At 42.7% G+C, this 23,244-nt stretch overlaps 2 protein-coding genes across 2 annotated transcripts in view; one reads left to right on the forward strand and one right to left on the reverse strand.

Moving 5' to 3' along the window:
* The first annotated feature begins 175 nt into the window (after window positions 1-175).
* Window positions 176-7,267, forward strand: DAD1 (defender against cell death 1). The gene is made up of 3 exons (XM_056527558.1): window positions 176-486; window positions 2,709-2,866; window positions 7,088-7,267. The coding sequence occupies exons 1-2, from the start codon at window positions 276-278 to the stop codon at window positions 2,837-2,839; spliced, it is 342 nt and encodes a 113-aa protein (XP_056383533.1). The 5' UTR covers window positions 176-275; the 3' UTR covers window positions 2,840-2,866; window positions 7,088-7,267.
* Window positions 7,268-21,163: 13,896 nt separating this feature from the next.
* Window positions 21,164-23,244, reverse strand: part of LOC130366478 (M1-specific T cell receptor alpha chain-like) — a gene marked incomplete in the record, with an annotated part of 208,212 nt that continues 206,131 nt past the window's right edge. Inside the window, 2 exon segments of the mRNA XM_056568948.1 lie at window positions 21,164-21,514; window positions 22,984-23,091. Coding sequence (XP_056424923.1) covers window positions 22,985-23,091 — 107 coding nt within the window.

The following is a 23,244-nucleotide window of genomic DNA, read 5'->3' on the forward strand; positions in this document are numbered from 1 at the left end:
GCTGGTAATTGTAGTTTTGCAACAGCTTGAGGCAATCTGGCTGGGAAACTCTGGTGTAGACAGAAGGTAAGAAAACTCCATAACGAATGGTGTGATGGGACTTGTAGTTCCCCGGGGTTCTAAAACGCCAATTTCCGGTTCATTTTGACATCCGCGCAGCCACTTCCGGCGAGTTGTGATGACGTCAGCGGCCCTGTAGCAGCGCCACGTCTCTTTGGAGCGGTGTTTCCGGCGTGCAGTTTCCGGGTTCAGTGGCCGGCTCCGTTTCTGCAGCCATGTCGGTGTCGGTTCTTTCCGTTGTGTCCCGCTTTTTGGAGGAGTATGTGAGCTCCACTTCTCAGCGCCTCAAGCTGTTGGACGCCTATCTGCTATACATACTGCTGACGGGAGCCATGCAGTTTCTATACTGCCTGCTGGTGGGCACCTTCCCCTTCAACTCATTCCTGTCCGGCTTCACCTCCTGCGTGGGCTCCTTCATCCTGGGTGGTAAGACAGCGCCTGCAGAGGCTGGGGGTGGTACTGCACTGTAGGGCATGGCTAAGGTGTATGTGTCAATCGGGAATAACCACAATATAGGAGCCCATCCTCTTCATAGGGATCAATGGCATGAGCTTCAGTATGCGGCCCCATCTCACCCTGTGCTGGGGTCCACACATGATGGGGGCACTGGAGATACCTGACTGCTGTACTCTGGTGCAAAATAAAGAATAACCCCCTGCCCTGACCCCTCTGATGCTGCTGCTTCTCCAGAGCACCTGATCCCTTCTGCTTCATTCTTCTTCCTATAATGACACATAGTGACAGGAACTGCCTGCAGTGGTGACCCACCAGCGAGTCATTGGGCATTTCTTGTACATATGGGAGGATGTTATCGGAAAAAGCAGAGGGCATCAGGAACAGCATCATCTGGGCAGTCGGCTTATTCTTTATTTTGCAGTACCCAGACTTATTTTTATTTTTTTAAATAAAATAGTTGGTGTGCACAGCCAGCACTCCATTTGTACTCTATCGGGCTTCCAAACATTGCCACACTTAGCACTTAAAGGACAAGTCTCATGCCGGCCAGTACAGAAAAACATATCCCCTATCTGCAGATTCAAGCACTGTGCAAATATTTCGGTATTCAGTATGAACCGGTATACCGCCCAGCCCTACCTACATTGGTAAGTTTCCTTGAAAAGGTAAGGACATTGCTTCAAGAACATTCCCTCAATATAATGTAGTGCAGCGTTGTTTCCTAATTATCCATGTAGCGTCTGTCATGATGGAGGTATCCTTACACCTTTCCAAGGTATCTCCAACCTTTGGCGGTTCAGCCTTGAGCAGTCAGAGCATGCTGGGAGTCGTAGCATTGCAACAGCGGGATGCACCTGTGTTGAAGATTGCAGCCTTAGGCTGGGTTCACACTACGTTTTGTCCCATACGGGAGCGCATACGGCAGGGGGGAGCTAAAACCTCGCGCTCCCGTATGTTACCGTATGCGCTCCCGTATGCCATTCACTTCAATGAGCCGACCGGAGTGAAACGTTCGGTCCGGTCGGCTCATTTTTGCGCCGTATGCGCTTTTACAACCGGACCTAAAACCGTGGTCAACCACGGTTTTAGGTCCGGTTGTAAAAGCGCATACGGCGCAAAAATGAGCCGACCGGACCGAACGTTTCACTCCGGTCGGCTCATTGAAGTGAATGGCATACGGGAGCGCATACGGTCACATACGGGAGCGCGAGGTTTTAGCTCCCTCCTGCCGTATGCGCTCCCGTATGGGACAAAACGTAGTGTGAACCCACCCTAACAAGGTCTTCCAGAATTTAACAATTCTATGTCAGTGTCTAATTATTCAGGAACCCTACCATTTGGTAAACGGGGATATTGTACACCTTAATACTACGCTTTACATGGCAGTCACCTCTGACATCTTTTGGGAGTGATGGAAATGGTTTCTATATCTATTATAGGTGTATAATAGATATAAAAAAACGTTTTCCTAACCCTGTCCCTATTGATTGTCAGCTGGAAGCCGAGCTACATTATAGAAGCAAAGACAGATACATGAAAGGTATCATCTTTCTCCCTGTTCTAACAGTGTCAGCAGTTTAGAATGTGAATGGCAGCTGACAGATTTACTTTAAGGATAGGGTCAGCATAGCGCATCCACAGCTTATTTCCCACTGCAGGTGCGCTGATGCCAGTCACTATGCGAACTCCCAGCTGCGGCCAGATGGCCCTGTGTATTTGCTCGTAGCAGATATGCAGAAGCTTTCCCGCAGCTACGAGCAGACACAGGGCTACCTGGCCTCAGCTGGGAGATTGCTCTAGTGAAAGGTGTTGGCGCATCGCAGTGGGAAAAATGCTGCAGGTGCGCTACAGCAGCATCACCAGCACTAACCTGATGGTGTATAGTGCCATTGATGCAGCTGTTCTGTTATCCTTAGAAAAGAAACCATGCAAATCGGCCTTTCTGAGCAATGGAGGCATTTCTTATACTAACAATGCTTCTCCCACCCACTGTGGCCTAAACCTCTGCCCGTATCACAGAAATACTAAGGAAGACGGGTGAATGTTGATGTGGGTAATGCTGCTATCAGATTCCCCTTGAAGTTCACCTTAAATGAGCTGATATGTCTATGTATGAATATATTTAGTGGTGAGTTACTTATGATCTTCCATGTAAGGTTGTATCTGTTAATGTATTTTTTCTTTTTCTGCAGTGTGCTTAAGGATCCAGATCAACCCCCAGAATAAAGGAGACTTCCTAGGCATATCTCCAGAAAGAGCCTTTGCGGACTTTCTTTTTGCCAACACTATATTGCATTTGGTTGTCGTTAACTTTGTTGGATGAATTCTCTGTCCTGCTGCATGTTTTGAGGTTTGTATATTGTGCATGTAGAGTTGTGCTCATGTGTTATTCTGTATTTGGGCTTTTTTTTAATGCAGACATAGTAAATGTTTAGGTCAACCACCAGTCTCCTACTCTTTTGTAAGGATCAATGCTCTTGGACATAAAAACCTATAAAAACTTCCTATAAATTCACTGACATTTAGTCACCATATTTTCAAATGCTTAAATATTGAGCATCATTTACATGTGACCATTGCTAAAATATCTGGGTGTAATGTCAATGTGGTCATGGGGACATGCTGGGGACATGGAACAGATTAAATTAGATGACCTAATGGCACAGCAGATGCAGGAAGGTGTAAACAGCCACCGCCAAGCGTAGCATATATTGCTAAGATCTTAAAGCCAATAATCTTCGCTCATTATTGATACCTGGGCCATTATTCTGGGTGTAGTATTCAGGGTGCAGGACTCATTAGATTTTTGGGAGAAGCATGAAAAGCTGGTTACTCTAATAATGGAGAGGGCAATACCCAGAAGGTGATGGCATCCGGTTACACTCATCACTGCCTCTACAGCATTCAGTGACGCCAGGGGAAGGTAAAAAGGAAGTATATGTGCTCTTTGACAGTCACGTCAAGTTGTTACTCTTGTAATCTCCCCCTGCACTAGGGTATGCCATCACTTCATGATTGACGATGGTCTGTTCTCTAGGACCCCCTACTGACATTGAATGAAGTGGCCACAGCACCCTTAGTTCACCAGACACACTAGGAATTTTCTGCACATTCAGACAGTTCAATTTTATTACGTAAGATATTTACCCTAAAACCAGAGTTGTCAGAGCATTCTCAATTACAGGGGCATCCAGCCCTCATAAATGACCCTTGTCTGAATTGGGATTGTGCTTAATCTAGCAGTGACCCTGTGTATATAGTGATTGAGACAGCACCAAATTTTGCATTGCTTAATAATGCTGAGCGGCCACTGGAAAAACATGTTAAGTGGTGGTTTGAGGGTTAATTTGTATCAGTATAGTATTAAGAATATTAATGAACATGCAGCTCCATTCAGACACTAAAGAATTTTCCTCTGCTCATCCACTTGTATGTAAGTGCCATACATGAAGCTGGCATGTCATAGCTCTTGGCCAAGTGCTTGTTCAGCTGACAGCTACTTTTTCCCATTCCACCATTAACCAAATAGCCTTAGTCTCAAAAGCTGCCTGGTACCGTTGCCCTATTGTGCCCATACACATGAGGTCATTGACAGGTTTGGGTGATTTCTCTCATGTGTATCTCTAGTTCTTCACATACAGTGCCAGAAAGCCTTATGCGCATGTACATTCTGACTATTAAGGTAACCTGTGATCTATTTATGTATTTTCTATCATACCGCATATACCACAAATCATTGGGGCGGTCCCCAGTGGTCCACCAAACAATCTTTAGTAATACATCTTTCTCTATACCCAAACATGGAGGGATCTGTCAACCAAGCCCAATGGGGCATGGTGAAGCTGCACTGATGATGTGAAGCCCAGTTTCTGGCACATTTTAAAAGTACAGTGCAAGTCAAGAAGGATGGAGCAAAATTATAGCCTAAGTATTGCTAACCGAGAGAACAGGACACTAATCTATTAAAATGAAGACCCTATCTACGTTTAACCCATACACTGCAAATGATAAAAAAATCTCCATTGCTGACAAAGCAGATGTCTAGGCAGTAGTCCAGTTCTATCTAGATGTGAGACAGCATATACTCAGATATGGACTCCACAAGCGATGCGTTGTCTCAGGTCATTCAGATCCTGTGGCTGGGGTGAGGGGGTCAAATAGCCTCACAGAATAAAGTCACGTGGTGTTCAATCTGATGATCATGGTGGCCAGTGCACCACTGGCCAAACCAATATTCCAGTAGTTTCATCCAGGTTTTAGCTAACATCTAAATGGAAATGTGAGGGTACACCACCCTGCTGATAGCCTACACTTGACATATCTTCCTCTATCTGTGGCATAAGCCATTCCTATAGCATGTCCGGGTAGAGTGGCCAGTGACAGTATACTCTGTAAAAAAAAAAAGGGACCATAAAGTTTGCACCCACTCATTACATAGAACACATTTAAATTGGGCCTCATTCTTTTGGCACCATCCTTTCTGAATCCCTCTGTATGATTCCTCTGCAGTACTGTAGCATTTTTGAGTGAATTCTACATTGTTGTTTAAAGAGCCTGTGAGGTTTTGTTACTTCTTGTTCGGGCAGCACAACACTGATCACAGGTTCCTTTAAAGGAAATCTGTCACATGCACTACCCTGTCAGTACCGAAAGATATTGCAGCTGACACTGATGACATTGATACTTGCCTTGTCCCGTTCGTGCAGGGGATGTCCGGTTAGCTCCAGCTCCGGGCACCTGGCTTGGGGCATGGGCGGAGGAGCTTAGTGACTTCACTGCTGCTGTTCTCCAACAGCCGGACCCAGCTGAGAGCAGCAGCGGCTTGGGGCATGGGCGGAGCTTAGTGATGTCACCTATGGGTGATGTGTCCTGCTGCTAGAGAACTAAGCTCCGCGAGGCCGGAGCTGAAGCTAACGGAGGAGATTACCGGAGATCCCCCTGCACGGAACGAGACAAGGTAAGTTCCATTGTCATCAGTGTCACCTTTCCTTTAACCTCTTAAGGACGCGGGGCATACCTATACGCCAAAATAAAAATATTGTCAATTAAACCGCACGGTCAATGGCATACACCCAAAGAAATTCCAGTCCAAAATAGCGTATTTTTTCGTCACTTTTTTATAGCACAAAAAATATAAATAAAAGGCGATCAAAAAGGCCAATCAAACAAAAATGGTCCTGATAAAAACTTCAAAATAAAGTTTATAGGGGTCAGAAGATGACAATTTTAAATGTATAAATTATCCTGCATGTAGTTATGATTTTTTCCAGAAGTACGACAAAATCAAACCTATATAAGTAGGGTATCATTTTAACCGTATGGACCTACAGAATAAAGATAAGGTGTCATTTTTACCGAAAAATGTACTGCGTAGAAACGGAAGCCCCCAAAAGTTACAAAATGGTGTTTTTTCTTTATTTTTGTTGCAATTTTTTTTCCATTTCACTGTGGATTTTTGGGTAAAATGACTGATGTAATTACAAAGTAGAATTGGTGGCGCAAAAAATAACCAATTTGGAATTTTAGGTGCAAAATTGAAAGCGTTATGATTTTTAGAAGGTGATGAGGAAAAAATGCAAAAAACAGAAACTCTGCATCCTTAAGGGGTTAAGCAATGTTTAAAGGGAATGTATCTTTTTTGAACGTACCAATTTTACTCTTGAATTTACTTGTTGGATCCAGATACTGAAACATTTTATTATTCTATTCTTATTTGTTTTTATTGAAGGGGAGGATTTTTATTTATTTTATTTTTTGTCTTTAAATTTAGACCACCTAAACCTAGATCAGATGGTCACTCTGATAGATTGTGCCATCGTTCTAAGAATGATGGGCACTTTTGTTCACATTACCTGTCTTTGTCTGAAAAATCTTACTGTAGGAAGAAATCCTTATGGTGGTGACATTTCCTTTCTATTACAGTATGTGATATGACCAGTAGAGTGCGCCATTTCTCTGTTTTGTAATAGACGTTTCCTTTCTGACAGCCCTGCTTAATTCGAAAAATGTTTATTTCTGCATGAAATGGTAACCATGGGTCTGTAGGTTATTGTTATTACAAGGTTATGTTCCCACACAGTGTTTCTGCTTTGGTCTGTCATTTACAGCTTAAAAAACAGGCCGGAAAACTGTGTGAAAACAAACACCTATATAAGTAAAATAAAATTAATCTGAACTGCTCAGAATCTGAAAACAGTCACGCAGTGTTTCCCAACCAGTATGCCACCAGCTTTTGCAAAACTACAACTCCCAGCAAGCCCGGACAGCCTTTGGCTGTCCGGGCGTGCTGGGGGTTGTAGCTTTGCAAAAGCTGGTGGCACACTGGTTGGGAAACACTAGTCTAAGGTGTATGGGAGTTGTATTTATTCCCTACCTCCATACTATAAATGTTGAACAACACAGTATTCCACCAATAGTTACTTTTAATGTGTACGGCCTTTACATTAAACATTACAGGTATAGTAAAAAAAAATTCAGATCATTGATAACTCAGCAGTATCTGCTATATTTCTAACTGAAAATCTGTAATCAGATAACATGGAAATTGAATCTATTTATTTTCCATTTTTAGTTTCTAGAACTATTGTGCTGTTGAAGCGAAGCTATTTTGGACATTGCTGGACGTCTGGATTATACATTACCAACTTTTCTTTTTTTGTGACCTGACACTATGTTGCCTCCACATGACCATGGCTTGGCGCCCCTTCCTGTGATAACATATGACAAAGCCAATAAAGATGTGACTTTCTTACATGGTGGTTTTGGAGGTTTCTTTTCTCATCACAAAAGCTGGTTTCTGGGTTTATAGTCCTACAGTGAATAACTGGTGGATGATTCTATAAATGGGCTTCTTGGGATTAGTAATTCAGTTACTTAAAGGGGTGCTCTGCTGGAAAACTTTACTTATTTTCAAATCAACTGATGCCAGAAAGTTAAACAGATTTGTAAATTACTCACTTTTAAAAATCTTAATCCTTCCAGTACTTATCAGCTGCTGTATGCTTCACAGGATGGTTTTTTATTTGTCTGACAACAGTGCTCTCTGCTGACACATCTGTCCATTTTAGGAACTGTCCAAAGCACAAGCAAATCCCCATAGCAAACCTATCCTGCTCTGGACAGTTCCTGATATGGACAGAGGTGTCAGCAGAGAGCACTTGTGGTCAGACAGAAAAGAAATCCAAAAAGGAAATAATTTCCTCAGTAATATGCAGCAGCTGATAAGTACTGGAAGGATAACAATTTTTAAATAAAAGTAATTTACAAATCTGTATAACTTTCTAGCACCAGTTGATTTGACAAAACAAAAAAATTCTAGGGGACTACCCCTTTAATAATATCATTGATGGGTGAAAGTGTGTTTGGCATTACTAGAGTAGGATGGTGAGATGTTTTGCTACAGTATTTTATTCCTAAATGGGACTAAAAATGTCAGTGCATGTTTTAGCTCCTTTAAAATGCTGTAGCTTAAATGCATTCCAAATATGAAATCTGCTTTACTAGAAGAATCAATATTTGCTTCAGAAATTTACTATTATGAACTTGACAGCTATCTAACTACATAGATACTGAAGGTTTACATTACAACTCCAAAAGGAGTACTACACTAATTTAAAATGTATCCCCTGTATGCGGGAAAGGTGAAGTGTCTCATCTCAGGGCGCCAACCTCTGAGACCCCTACGATCTCAAGAATTTGGGCCTAGTCTCTCCCTGTGCCTGGATCGCCACATGCTCCATGTATACTCTATGGGAGAATGGGAGCACTGTACTAAAGTATCTATGAAGCTAAGAAAAAACTGTCTAATTTGCCCATAGCAACCTATCAGAGCTCAGTTTTCATTTTACCCAACGTGGGAAACAAAAGCTGAGCTATGATTGGTTATTAAAGGGGTATTCCGCCCTCAGACATTTTATCCCTATATCTAAGTATAGGGGATAAGATGTCTGATTGCGGGGATCCAGCTGCTTGAACCACCCACAATCTCCGTGCTGTACCCACAGTATGTTTAGAATGCTGGCTTTGGGTGGCAGCAGATGCGATGTCACGCCATGCCCCCTTGTTACACCACCCCCTCTATTCATGTCTATGGGAGGGGATGTGACAGCAGTCACGCCCCCTCTCCCATGTACATGAGTGGAGGGGGTGTGGCATGATGTCACGTCTCCGGCCGCCAAACCCAGAATTCTACACATACTATTTTGCTTGTTGTGTATGGCACGGGTGCTGCACGGAGATTGCGGGTGTCCCAGCGGCAGGACCCCTGCGATCAGATATCTTATCCCCTTTAAGGGCAAATTGGACAGTTTTTGTCCACTATAGATAGGCAAATCTGGGCAGTGTTTTTAGAGTGTGGGAGCAAACCAGAGTACCTGGAGGAAAAGCGCAAACATGGGGAAAACGTAGAAACATGTATGAAGAAGACATACATTATACGTGGTTACATGTCAGGTTATGGACGGGGCCGTGACAACCATTACCTCAACAGTGAGTGCACAAGTGGACATAAAATTCTCGTTTTATCACTAGATAATAGGTTTAGTGATGTTATGTTAAGTATACTTGTTGTTAACAAAAACTTTTTATATAATGTAGATCATACCATTTTTTATATATATATATATATATATATATATATATATATATATATATATATATATATATTTTTTTTTTAAATAATATAATAATTTGTAATATACATTGGTTAAAAAAAAAGTATATTTTTGGGTGGCCCTGTAGCTATGCTGTCCCTCAGGAAATGAGAATGGGACAAGCAGGGCTCTGTGCAGGCTCCTGAGTTGTCAGTCAGCCTCCTTTGTGAGCCTATAGCATGTCACAGAGCCTCGCTGCCCACAGCCCTGCGGGTCCTCGCTGCCCACAGCCCTGCGGGTCCTCGCTGCCCACAGCCCTGCGGGTCCTCGCTGCCCACAGCCCTGCGGGTCCTCGCTGCCCACAGCCCTGCGGGTCCTCGCTGCCCACAGCCCTGCTTTTCCTGCTCCAAATTGAAGCCAAATGAAAAATTTGTTTGTTGCAGAAGAGAAAATAAAAAACAGCACTCGCCATCCGTAGAACTTCTGTAAGTTTATTTCAATGTTCAGTGCATAATAAAGACTGCAGCGGGGAGCTGCGTGGAGACAGGCAGGGGTGTTATTATCAGTGTAACAGCTGTTTCAAGCGTCAAAACACTCAGCAGTATCACCCTCACTAAACCTGTCACAGGCTTGTAGTGCGGGTGATGCTGAAAAAACGATATGGCGTCCAGATTCGCCCAGCTGTTCCGCCGCAATTCACCTTGTTCTTTTTTATGCAAATGAGGGCCTTTGCACCCAGTGTTAGTGTACAGCGCATGCGCCGCCTCCGGGAGTACCCAGTGGCGGCGCATGCACCGTACACTAACACAGGGCGGGAGAGGGAGAGGGTTATAAATATTAATGAACCGGGCGGATCGCCCGCTCGGCGAAGATGATGTCAGCGTGCCACTAGCTCGGTTCGGGGCTCCACCCATGCCCCAAGGCCCTAATTTGCATAAAAATAAAAAAGGTGAATTGCTGTGGAATGGCTGGGCGAATCTGGACGCCGTGAGTATTGTTTTGATCAGAATTACCTGCACTACAAGCCTGTGTGACAGGTTTAGTGCGGGTGATACTGATGACAGATTTCCTTTTAAAAGATTATGACAAGGCTATAGCCTGTGACTGCAAGATCTTGGCCATATAACCTAAATTCCCCATTCAGTTGCTACTGTGGCATCTAGGTGGTTAGAAAAGAGGAGGGTGTCATACTAAATAACTAATAGTTTTGTTCCAATTAATAACATGTTTATGGGGGGAGGGAGTAATTTATGTGCTACAGCATTTCTTCTATCCTTCTTAGACAGGGTTGGTTTTTTGTGAGACGGATTATTGTTTTTATGGGTTCTATTTTGGGGGGTTCATGTAATTTCCAAACATGGCCTCTGATGGCAGTGTGACTCTAGCCTTATTCTGTTTATTTCTTGTCACTGTTACACTGACAATATGTAGGCTAGCTCTCCATAATTGTATCACAGGGTGCAAATGGGCTGACAGATGGAGCTAGCAGACTGGCATCGGGCCGCAGTGGTGGGCTATCTCTGTCAATGATTGGCTAAACTGGCAGTTCCTGTAGGTTGAAAGAAGAGGATTATCTCCTGAGGAGCCATATGGCGAAATGTGCAGATTCCTTAAACCTGGTCCAGGGATACCAAGACGAGAGGCTGTGAATATATACTACGACCAGCAACCACTACATCTTCTAAGAACTATACATGTATATAGTTGCATTGCATCTGATGCCTAGCCAGGAGAAAAAAAGTTCTACACAATGGGGCCTATATTACAATAGGGTCTGATACTGGGTAGGTGTTATACTGGGTGTCTGATACACCCATACTGGGGTCTTTGTTATACAGGGGGTGTGACATTGGGGGTCTGTACTATATTGTGTTTGGGGTCTGATACTAGGGGTCTGCATTATGCATGGGGTCTGTATCACACTGCAGTCTAATACTGGAGTCTATATTACACTGGGGATCTAATACTGGAGTCTGTTTTGCATTGAGGGTCTCACATTGGGGTCTGAATTACATTGGGGGTCTGATACTAGGATCTATTTTACACTGGCAGTCATTTATTAAGGTCTGTATTACACTTGGGCCTGATACTGAGGTCTGTATTATGCTGTGAGTTTATTACTAGGGTTTGCATTACATAGGTAGTACATGGGATCTGTACTACAAAGGGGGCTCTGACACTTGGATATATATTACAATGATGGTAAAATATTGGGTTTTGTATAACAGTGGGGGTATATTGCACTGAGGATACACTGGGATCTGATACTGATAACTGTATTACATTAGGCTTTCGCATCTACAGATCTCCATCTGGGATCTGGTTTTAGAGTCTGTATGACATTGGGGGTCTAAATCTTAGGGTCTGTTTACTCGATAAGTTGTTTTGGGGGCTGAGTCTAGGGTCAGCAGCATGAGCAGTAAATAGAGGCCTGGTTAGGTTCAATCTTTTCATGCTACAAAGTATCAATTTCAATGAAAAAAAGAAGAGAAGATTTAATGGCCACAAGGTACAGACTGGAGTCTTGGTCTGTAATACAAACCACTATAATAAGTCCTAGTGCACACATCTGCATTTAGGGTCCATGTGGGACATTTATAAAGCACTTTTTCTAAAGTACTGATTTATGCATAAATAGAGTGATGAAACCTTATAACGTAGAACAGTGGTCTCCAAACTGTGGTCGTCCAGCTGTTTCAAAACTACAACTCGTAGCATGCCCGGGCAGCCAACATGCTGGAAGTTGTGGTTTTGCAATAGCTGGAGGTCCACAGTTTGGTGACCACGGACATAGAACACCCGCTATCATGCAATTCCTTTTCAGAAGCATAGGTGGCAGTCTTGTCCACTATTTTTTCTCTCACACATCTACTGCAGGTGTCATTTCACTACAAACATAATAAAAGCTTGAACCGCAGTATGTCATACAAAAAAGAAAACTAGACAGCTAAAAATATTCTCTTAGTGTTAACCCTTTCTTCACCTCAGACGAAGTATAGCTTTATAATGTGTATGGCGCAGGTCTCTAAGCACACATAACACGGGTTGCATTGTGTCTGCCTTCATTTAGCAATGACCTCTACATCAGATGCCTCCTGTAGATTGGGTGACGTTTTGAGGACCTGCTGAAATAATTGCAGAAATATTGCAGAAATATCCTCGGATAAAGCATCATTATAATCATTGAGGTGTTAGATTACAATGGAGCATTGTTAGAGGTTTTCACAGGACTGTGTGGAGCTTTACCACACATACATCATGGCACACTTCTCAGCCCTTGTGGTTGCCCACCTGCCTCACGTCCTCGTCTATGATGCGCATCCTGTTGATCTTATTTGACTGTTTATTCTGTATTTATAAATCTGCAACTTTCAGAAGGATGTGGTTGTCAAATTGAGACAGGCTTCAAAGGTGGCCTAGTTTTATTATGGAGCGGTTACCTGAACGGTGGGTTGGTCTTGTGCACCTGCATAACTCCCCTTCAGAACTGCCAATCTCGACCTATTTTTTATTTTTAAGCAGTGGAAACAAGGAAGTCGCTAAGCAGAAAGTTCTACGTCATGGAACGGACGTGGGAGTGCGACACGCCGGATATCTATATTCAATGATCTTCAAAAAAACAAATGTTCTATTGTGGAAAAATGATATTACCACAGCTAAGACTGTGGCTGAAACTATTGTAAGCTTTACCATTAGGTACGGTTCATGAAAGCAAAGTGATATGTCTTTATATGTGTGTAGCACAATTCTCTTGGTTAATTAAAGCTTTATTACACCTAATAACTGTTTACCAAGATGGCAATAAATTGTAATGGCTTTGCTCCAAAAAAATAAATAAAGGGAAAACTAAGATAACACATCCTAGATCTGAATGAACTAATCGTATGAAATACTTTTGTCTTTACATAGTTGAATGTGCTGACAACAAAATCACACAAAAATTATCAATGGAAATCAAATTTATAAACCCATGGAGGTCTGGATATGGAGTCACACTCAAAATCAAAGTTGAAAACCACACTACAGGCTGATCCAACTTTATGTAATGTCCTTAAAACAAGTCAAAATGAGGCTCAGTAGTGTGTGTGGCCTCCATGTGCCCGTATGACCTCCCTACAATGCCTGGGCATTCTCCTGATGAGGTGGCGGATGGTCTCCTGAGGGATGTCCACTCAGACCTGGACTAAAGCGTCCCAGATGTGCTCAGTCGGATTCAGGTCTGGGGAACGGGTGGGTCAGTCCATAGCATCAATGCCTTCCTCTTGCAGGAACTGCTGACACACTCCAGCCACATGAGGTCTAGCATTGTCTTGCATTAGGAGGAACCCAGGGCCAACCGCACCAGCATATGGTCTCACAAGGGGTCTGAGGATCTCATCTCCGTACCTAATGGCAGTTAGACTACCTCTGGCAAGCACATGGAGGGCTGTGCGGCCCCCCAAAGAAATGCCACCCCACACCATTACTGACCCACCGCCAAACCGGTCATGCTGGAGGATGTTGCAGGCAGCAGAACGTTCTCCAGACTCGATCACATCTCACATGTGCTCAGTGTGAACCTGTTTAATCTGTGAAGAGCACAGAGTGCCAGTGGCGAATTTGCCAATCTTGGTGTTTTCTAGCAAATGCACGGTGTTGGGCTGTAAGCACAACCCCCACCTGGGGAACGTTGGGCCCTCATACCACCCTCATGGAGTCTTTTTCTGACCATTTGAGTGGACACATGCACATTTGTGACCTGTTGGAGGTCACTTTGCAGGGCTCTGGCAGTGCTCCTCCTGCTCCTACTTGCACAAAGGTGAATCTAGCAGTCCTGCTGCTGGGTTGTTGCCCTCCTACAGCCTCCTCCATGTCTCCTGATGTACTGGCCCGTCTCCTGGTAACGCTTCCATGCTCTGGACACTATGCTGACAGACACAGCAAACCTTGCCACAGCTCGCATTGATGTGCCATCCTGGATAAGCTGCACTACCTGAGCCACTTGTGTGGGTTGTAGACTCTGTCTCATGCTACCACCGCCAGCATTCAAAAGTGACCAACATAAGCCAGGAAGCATAGGAACTGAGAAGTGGTCTGTGGTCACCACCTGCAGAACCACTCCTTTATTTATGGTGTCTTGCTAATCGCCTATAATTTCCACCTATTGTCTGTTCCATTTGCACAACAGCATATGAAATTCATTGTCAATCAATGTTGCTTCCTGAGTGGACAGTGTGATTTCACAGAAGTGTGATTGACTTGGAGATACATTGTGTTGTTTAAGTGTTCCCTTTTTTTTTTTATGAGCAGTGTATAAATGTACTATCTCCATCTATAGGGCTACTGTGCAATAAAGGGGTCAAAGAAAGGGTCAAGAGCAGCCATTTAAATGGCAATGTCACTCAAGGAAACAATAGTATTGTCATACTTCCCAAATGTCCTTTTTTTGGAGGAAAGGTCAATACTTTTCACTCAAGTCCTTCAGCCCCTTTTTGCTCCTTAAATGTCCATCTTTATGACCTTGGAATAGATAAACATCTAACTTATCCTATGGGATCAGCATTTATGTTAAAGGGGTACTCCGGTGCTTAGACATCTTATCCCCTATCCAAAGGATAGGGGATAAGATGCCTGATCGTGGGAGCCCCGCCACTGGGGACCCCCGGGATCATGCATGCGGCACCCTGTTTGTAATCAGTCCCCGGAGCATGTTCGCTCCGGGACTGATTACCGGCGACTACAGGGCGGGCGGTGTGTGACGTCACGCCCCCGTGTGATGTCACGCTCCGCCCCTCAATGCAAGCCTTCGGGACGGGTCGTGATAGCTGTCATGCCCCCTCCCGTAGGCTTGCATTGAGGGGACATCACACAGGGGCGGAGGCGTGACGTCACACGCCGCCCGCCCTGTAGTCGCCGGTAATCAGTCCCGGAGCGAACACGCTCCGGAAACTGATTACAAACGGGGTGCCGCGTGCATGATCCCGGGGGTCCCCAGCGGTGGGACTCCCGCGATCAGGCATCTTATCCCCTATCCTTTGGATAGGGGATAAGATGTCTAAGCACCAGAGTACCCCTTTAAGAATGGTGGTCCCCTGTCATAATGTTGATGGAGACCTTATGCAAGAAGAGGTAGTCGCACAGCTGTCTTGTCCTGTAGCTTCTATTGTTACTCAGTTCAAGTGATGCTATGCATGTTTACTAGCATATCCCATGAATAACTGTAAATATTTGAAATATGTAAAATAAAGTATTATTAAAGTATTGGGGGAAGAGATTTTTCTGCACTTCATGTTAGTCAGAAGTGTAACTGGAGAGGCAACCCTCCCCCCCTCCACTATCACCCTTTAAAGGTGTATTCTATGTGGATATGCCATAAATCCCCCTTGTCTCTCTGCCTCTGTCCCTTGTGCTGCATTGTCCGCTTTACTTCCCCCATTGGTGCCAATGTCACTTTTGACCTATTTCATCCTGGGGCAGCGGATGGTTCTAGGGCTGAATGGGCCTGGCAAATATATAATTCAAATAGGAAGTATCCTAACTGTGCACCCACTAGTAATAAACTACTATGAATTATTGTTCTGGACAGAAGCTAACATTTTATATGTGGGTATACATGTATACAGTTGGTTTATGAGTATTCGTCTTATTACCTTCATCAAGTTTCAATTACTGGGAAACTACAGAACTTGGGTGTATTAACTTCAGTATTATGTAAATCCTGCCCCTGTCAGCAGCGCCAAATTTAGAGAGGCGTCAGCCCAGTGTGGTAGCCTTAGAAATCTATGTCCGCTCAAAGCTGGTGTGGATGATTTCCATGATAATTTACACTGGTTAATGGTATAAAGGATAGTAAATCTAGTTGACTGAATATGTGATGGCGGATGAGAGGATACTGTCTTGTGGGAGTGAAGGGTGTTTAGGGTGTCGTTGTGCAGGATAGTTAAGGGCGCTGTTAACCCTTGTCACTCGTGATGCCAGGGTGAGGGTTAAATGCTGTATTCTTGATAGGCCTATTGCCACCCTTCCCAAGAGCAATAGGTGATGCAGAAATAAAGGATTGTCCACAACCACTGTTAACTGAAAACTTGCAGGAACTTTTACTGAGGAGTTTCTGTACATGTAATAATAGTAACAGTCCAGATAACAGAGTCTCTATGCATATAGCTTGAGCAGCGATTGACAGTTGGTTGGGATCAGATAAGCCCAATTTAGCTTTTGAAGAATTGTAAAGCAGTGATCCACTGGATTTAGGGGAGTTATTAGGTCCAGTGATCTTGCAATGAGTAGTGGGAAATTGCTTAGTCTATCCGCTAAGTTAGAGGCCTAGGCCACAAGGCTTTGGCCTAGTAAATTGTCTTGTAAGCTGCGGAGGTCCTACCTCTTCCAGAGTCAGCAACCCAAGAGAGGGATCAAGATGGCGCAGGTCCCTTATATGGGCAGGGCCTGGCCGTTTTGGATTGGTCCGTAACGACTGTCACTCACCATTACAGTGCATTGTGGGTGAACACGTCACGGGGACCTCCAAAGGTCCTGTAGCAAAACCATAGAGTTTCAACCTGATCACGTGACCCGCAGGTCCTGCTACTCTCCGAACAGGTAGATAACTAAATATTTACATATATATCCTTATACTTATATTAATATTGAATAGAACGACTATATAGTTATAGACTAAATGTGAGGTGACAAGGGGAGATCTACAACAGAGGGACTCCGACGTCCTAGGGACTCTGGCTATGGGGACCTCTACACAGGTAACGTATATAATACGTTACCGGGACACCACACATATGCCACCTAATAAATTCCCTGCAAAATTTTTTATGCAGTCGGATGCAGTTCCAAAGCCTCCCCATCCCTGCTGCTCTCCGCTTCTTCCTGCTTTCTGTAAGGTTTGGTTCTGGTAGAAAATGCCCAGTCTTTGCCAACAGGTTGTTTCAAGTTACACCATTCGCTGTTTAATAGTTTGCAAAAAAACCAGCTACATCAGCTAGGAGATATTTACTGCGGGAGTGCCCAGGATCATCATCCTAAAGTGAACCTTCCTCAACACTGTGTCAGCCCAAGGAGTGTCGAAGGTCTGGTGAAAATATCCCAATGACCGTCACCAAGGTGAACCCTACTGTGACCATCATTTGATACCTGAGGACTACTACCCTTATCATCCAGCCATGCCACTGGGTCTCCATCCCACATGCAATGAAAATGAGCAATGTTCAGGATTCCCTAGTATACAAATGTAATGATAACTGTAGTATGTTACTGTATTATCTAGTTGACTGACTTTCATTGCTTACTCTATGGGTTGGTGTCCTTTGTAATGTTAATGAAAATAATAGGGTCTACAAAGGCCCTCTTGAGTCCTAAAGGGGTTATCCAGGAATAGGAAAACACAGCTGATTTCTTTAAAAAAAAAAAACAGCACCACCACTGTCCTCAGGTTATGTGTGGTATCGCGCTCAGTTCCACTCAAGTGAATGAACCTAAGTTGTAATACCACACACAACCTGGACCGGGGCAGTGCTGTTTTTGGAAGAAATAAGCTCTGTGGGGGAGATTTATCAAAACCTGTCCAGAGAAAAAGTTGCCCATTTGCCCATAGCAACCAATCAGATCGCTTCTTTCATTTTTAACAAGGCCCCTGCAAAATGAAAGAAGCAATCTGATTGGTTGCTATGGGCAACTGGGCAACTTTTTCTCTGGACAGGTTTTGATAAATCTCCCCCTGTGTTTCTATCCCTTGATACCGCCTTTAATGATTGAAGGCATAGGAGAGCCCAAAGAAACATTTATTTATCTTTGCCAAAATGTTTCTTCAAAGGTGTTAAAGCATTTTCATTTTTAAAAGTTGTAAGGAGGAGGGTCCAAGGTTTTAATATTAACATAAATTTCTTTCACCAGATCTATGGTTCTCTTGTGTAGAAAGCAGCTAAAGGAAATATTAATGTTGATGCAATAAAAACTAACAGGAATATGAATGGAAACAATTTTGTTTCTGGCCATGAAGTTCATTCTTGTTGTATGTCGAATTACATTTTATCCTAATTTTATCTAGAAATGCAACATAGTAAATAACCTTGTTTAGAATTTAGATGGGCATACATGGCATACATAACTATCTCACATACAGGACATATATCTTATTGTAACTCTTATTTTATTACAGGCAAGGATATATTAATCTGTTCCCTTGCTGTTTTGATCTCCTTACCCATCTTTAGTATAACATTGATGATGTATGTTGTCTCCTAAATATGTAGGGCAACTTTAATAATCTGACTCTTATATTCTGGCAGCATTCACCTACTTAAACATATCTTCATAGGTGTTCCTCTATGTTCATGGATGTGGTACCTTAATGTATGCTTGACATCCATAGAATTGTATATAAAAATAGTTAAACAGCAGCCCCAATGCCAAAGATGGGTAATCGAATTCCTGATGAGTGAACGGTATGAAGTTCCTGAAAAACCTGTTAAGAGAGCAAGTCTGACCTTACCCACTGAGGAACCAATTGGTGGTTTGTAAGATGAACTGACAATGTGCCCGAGTGAAGTCTACAAGATAGGTCTTCTGAAGTTGTGACAGGGATCCAGAGCAGAGAAGTAAGGTGCGGAAAGTCAGTAAGAGTGCTCTTTGAGGGAAGTGTCCTGTGGACTGTTCGGGCTGTGTGGGCATTGGCCCTGAGAGTTACCAACTCTGATCGACTGTGTGGACTGTGTGAGAACTCCAGCCCTGAACCCAAGTAGCCCACTAACAGACAGTGGGAGAGTGGCTGCCCGTGGGACTTGGGCCTCAGAAGTGGCCTGTCTAATCCAGTCCTCTAGGAAGGTTGATTGGCGGATACTTAAGGGGCACTCTTAGAAGAGTAAAACTTCTGCAGTTTAAAGAGATTGATAGATCAGGGGTCAAGATATATATTATATATATAAATACAATAGTGGCTGTACAACCCATTTATTTTAATAATGATACTCCTGAATGTTCATTAATTTGTTTCAGCTTGAAATAGGGGAAACTATGAGGAGGAATGTTACCTTTTTGTACATCTACACAGCATTTTTGGCTGCAGATTTTTTTGTTTGGATATTTTAATGCATTTACAGTAGTATTAGACATTAACAGGATTCTCTGCTTTGGACAGTCTTTACTTGGTAAAAGGGTCATTTAATAATAAACTGTTCATAAAATGTCCACATGCTGGGACCTTTCGAGATGAGTTGTCTTCTCTCGGTAAATAAATGTGCAATTTTTCAGCAGCACCACCACCACATGGAAAATTTAACATTACACAGTGACCGTTGAAATCAATGGGGGAGATTTATCAAAGTTGTCTATGTCCCGCATCAATATAGACCAAACTACAGAGGGTTAGTCTGGTCTATTGTGCACCGAATTTATCAAATGGCGCACAGCTCTTGATAAATTCTGTGCACAGACTGCATGATCTATGCTTTAGTCTATATTTAAACCTGCTCCAACATGGTCTGACATGTCGGCATACTTTCAGCCTATGCGACTTGTCGCTGAAAAGTCGCACTTGATAAATTCAGCACCAATGCATTTTTCAATGCATTTCAGTCTAAAATAGACTTGCATGCATCATGTTCTAAAAATCCTCTAGAGCAAAAGTCGCAGAAAAGTCGCACAGATTTAGACTGCGACTTTCTGTGCGACAAATTTAGACAAGAAAAACCAGTCTAAATCCTTTGATAAATCTCCCCCAATGTGTTTACAATATAATGCAGGACTGGTCCTCTAAAGAGAGTAACACTTCTTACAACTACTCTTAAATGGCTTGTCCAGGTAGTTAAAAATGTATTAGGCTGGGTTCACATATATCAGGCGTTCGGCATAGTTTTCCTCCGGCATGCACTGGATGGAAACTGATGCTAGAACTGATCCCATTCATTTGAATGGGACAGTTCACAATCATCCAGCATCTCAATTTTGATGTTGGATGGTTGGACTTGCTGGAGGGCACTGGACAGGGGAACGCAGCTTCCTGCATTCCCCTGTCCGGTGTGCAGAAACAATGGACGCTGGATGCAATACAACTGATGACAACTTGTCATCAGTTGTGGCATCAGTTGCATCGAGATCTAGGCTGAGTTCACCTATGCTGGATGCCAGACATATGTGAACCCAGCACTACCTTTTCTTGTATCCCGCCATTCTACAACGCACTCCATGCCAACACAGCCTGATAGTTTATCCATGGTTGAAGAGGCCGGGCTGTGTTGCTGGGGAAGGTACTGAATTGAGACAGCTACATGTGACATAAACCAGGCCCGCATGCAGTGGACAATTCCAATGTTGCCAATTTTGATGCAATATTGCGTGGCGACTCACAACCACAGGCAGCTATCATAATTTAGTACCTGCTCCACTGATGAGTGAGAAAAGGTAATACATTTTCAGCTCCCTGGACAAGCCCTTGAAAGAGGTTATCCAGCATAAGGGGACTTTAGTACTTTAGTACATGCTTAGCAAGGATTTGTGCTTGTGTTGGTGGTAAATAGCCATGTCCTGAGTCCCCCATAATGCTGTTGGCTTGTTTGTGTGAACTGGCTATTTCCTGTTTGTGTTCCCTTCCTCAAGCTCCAATCCCCAGGATCCTTGTTTCTAGGTGGTAGGTGTATCTTCTTCCCACACATCAGCCACCCTGCCCATTGCAGCACAGCTAGGCTCCCTTCCATCCATGCTGTGCTTGAAACTACAATTCCATGCAGCCCTGTGGAGAATGATCTCCCTTCCACCTAGAGGTCCCAATTCTGGACTAATGATGTAATATCTCGGTCCACACTGCAACCTAGGAAAAGCCTAAGAAAACACTCCTTTTGGATGCTGATAAAAATGAACATCGGTCCAAAGATCACATTACAATTGTGAAACCAGACATCAAACACAGGTACAGAGACAATATTAGGAACTACACTAACTTTACAGCCCCTGTGGACAAATATGGCAGTTGAGCTGACGTCCACAGTTTCTGATATCCATTTCTTTGTCAAAGGGAAAATGATATAGGAATCTATAAGTACTTATGTGAAGCATTGATTACACTTTTTTTTCTGATAAATGCTTTAATAAAATCTTTTTAATATATTTTATATTGTATAAAAGCAACATTTATAATACAAGTATACAGTATAGACATAACATTTATAGAGAGATTAGGATATACTAAGTACTAGTAACTGCATATGTAAATTACAACTGTGTATATTGAGATATTACTTTTGATTGTAGGGTTATCAAAGCAACTTTAGATATTCATGGAACCATATTTAGACAATACATGGCACACTATAAGTACATATATACAGCTTCAGAGCGACAATGAAGATTTCATTTCATAGAATAGAACTGATAAAGATGAGTGATGATTCTCTTGTAGGTGATGCTGATCTGAGCCCAAGTGACTCCTGTAAATGGAGAAAAAAAAAAGGTCAGTCACAGGTCCCTAGACCACCCACGATTACCAAATGGTTCACGGAAATCCACAGGATATGTAGAATGGAGAAACTCCTAGCTGCTAACACGAAAAGACAGGCTACTCAAACTACACTTTGGCTGCCTTGGGTGGAGTTTACCCATTCTACACTGTACTCTACAACCTATCTTCTTCATCCGTCATCAACTACTGGACCCCCCTATTTGTATATTGGACCAGACACACTCCCGGTCCCTCCTGCATAGTTTAGAAGGTTTTTCTAGTGTTTAGGTAGATATTACATTATCCCTTATTTTTGAATGCCTTTGTTAGATATAGCAAGGTATGATATAGTTGTGTTATTTGATCATGTATAAATGCTATGTTTTTAATTTGCGTGCTTGTATTCATGCGTGATGGGGATTTTTCCCCTTGTTTATATTGTGAAAATGAAAACTTTAAAGGGGTACTCCACTGGAAAACATTTTTTTTAAATCAACTGGTGCCAGAAAGTTGAACAGATTTGTAAATCACTTCTAATATAAATATCTTAAACCTTCCAGTACTTATTAGCTGCTGTTATGATCCACAGGAAGTTCTTTTCTTTTTGAAATTTCTTTCTGCCTCACCACAGTGCTCTCTGCTGACACCTCTGTCCGTTTTAGAAACTGTCCAGAGCAGGATATGTTTTCTATGAGGATTTACTCCTACTCTGGACAGTTCCTAAAATGGACAGAGGTGTCACCAGAGAGCACTTGTGGTCAGGCAGAAAGGAAATGTAAAAATAAAAAAAACTTCCTGTGGATCATAACAGCAGCTGATAAGTACTGGAAGGATTAAGATTTTTTAATAGAAGTAATTTACATATCTGTTTAACTTTCTGGCACCAGATTATTGAAAAAAAGAAAAAGTTTTCCAGTGGAGTACCCCTTATAAAAAAAAAAAAAAAAAGATCAGTCACGTGCTATTTTACACATGGAGTATATAATGTGTTAGTTTTGCTGTAAGTATTGGAAGGGTGTTCTGTATATCTCAATCATATAACATATTATGCAAATTATAAACTGCCGTTGTAAAAATAAGTGCATTTTTTTGAGAATTCCTTTGTACTGGAAAACACAGAGCAGTTAAACAAAGACATATGACACTGCTTACTGCCCGAATGCATGCCAAGAATAGCTTGATATAACCTAAAACTAAACTAAAATAAAAGTTAAGCCATAGTGGGGGCAGCAAACTCTAAAGAAAGCAATGTTCAGCATTCCTCTGCACCTTGGGGTTCAGCTGAACCCTATACTTTTGCATATTTATTACCATAATTTATTATGTAATTTCTGTCCTATTGACAGACTATCAGTGATACTGTTTTGCTACAATGGCTACTCAGAAGTTGCTCTGAAGACATATTGTTTAACATTTATGCCCAGGAAGAAAGACATCTGAAAATGTGAAGCCACTCACCTTATGATGTCCAAAGGCGACAGGTTATTATTAGGTTATAGATGATAGCTTTGACTGTAAGCATCCTCAGTCCAAGTACTGTCATTGACAAAGTGTTCATGCCTGGGCCTGTAAAGGTAAGACACACAGTTATTAATACAGTCCAGTCATTTACATATCTCCTAGGGGCACTTCTCACCAATTAAAACAAGTACCAGACCTTCAGCTACACCTTAACCTACTCCGCTCTGGAATCTTAGTAACACTTTTTGATGTCTTTTG

Source organism: Hyla sarda, chromosome 1 (genome assembly GCF_029499605.1).
Source record: "Hyla sarda isolate aHylSar1 chromosome 1, aHylSar1.hap1, whole genome shotgun sequence".
Classification (NCBI taxonomy): domain Eukaryota; kingdom Metazoa; phylum Chordata; class Amphibia; order Anura; family Hylidae; genus Hyla; species Hyla sarda.

Excerpts from the sequence above, each read along its gene's own strand:
- DAD1 (XM_056527558.1), top strand. The coding sequence starts at position 276 with ATGTCGGTGTCGGTTCTTTCCGTTGTGTCCCGCTTTTTGGAGGAGTAT. Across the intron at positions 487-2,708 it reads GGGCTCCTTCATCCTGGGTG|TGTGCTTAAGGATCCAGATC; the intron begins GTAAGACAGCGC and ends CTTTTTCTGCAG.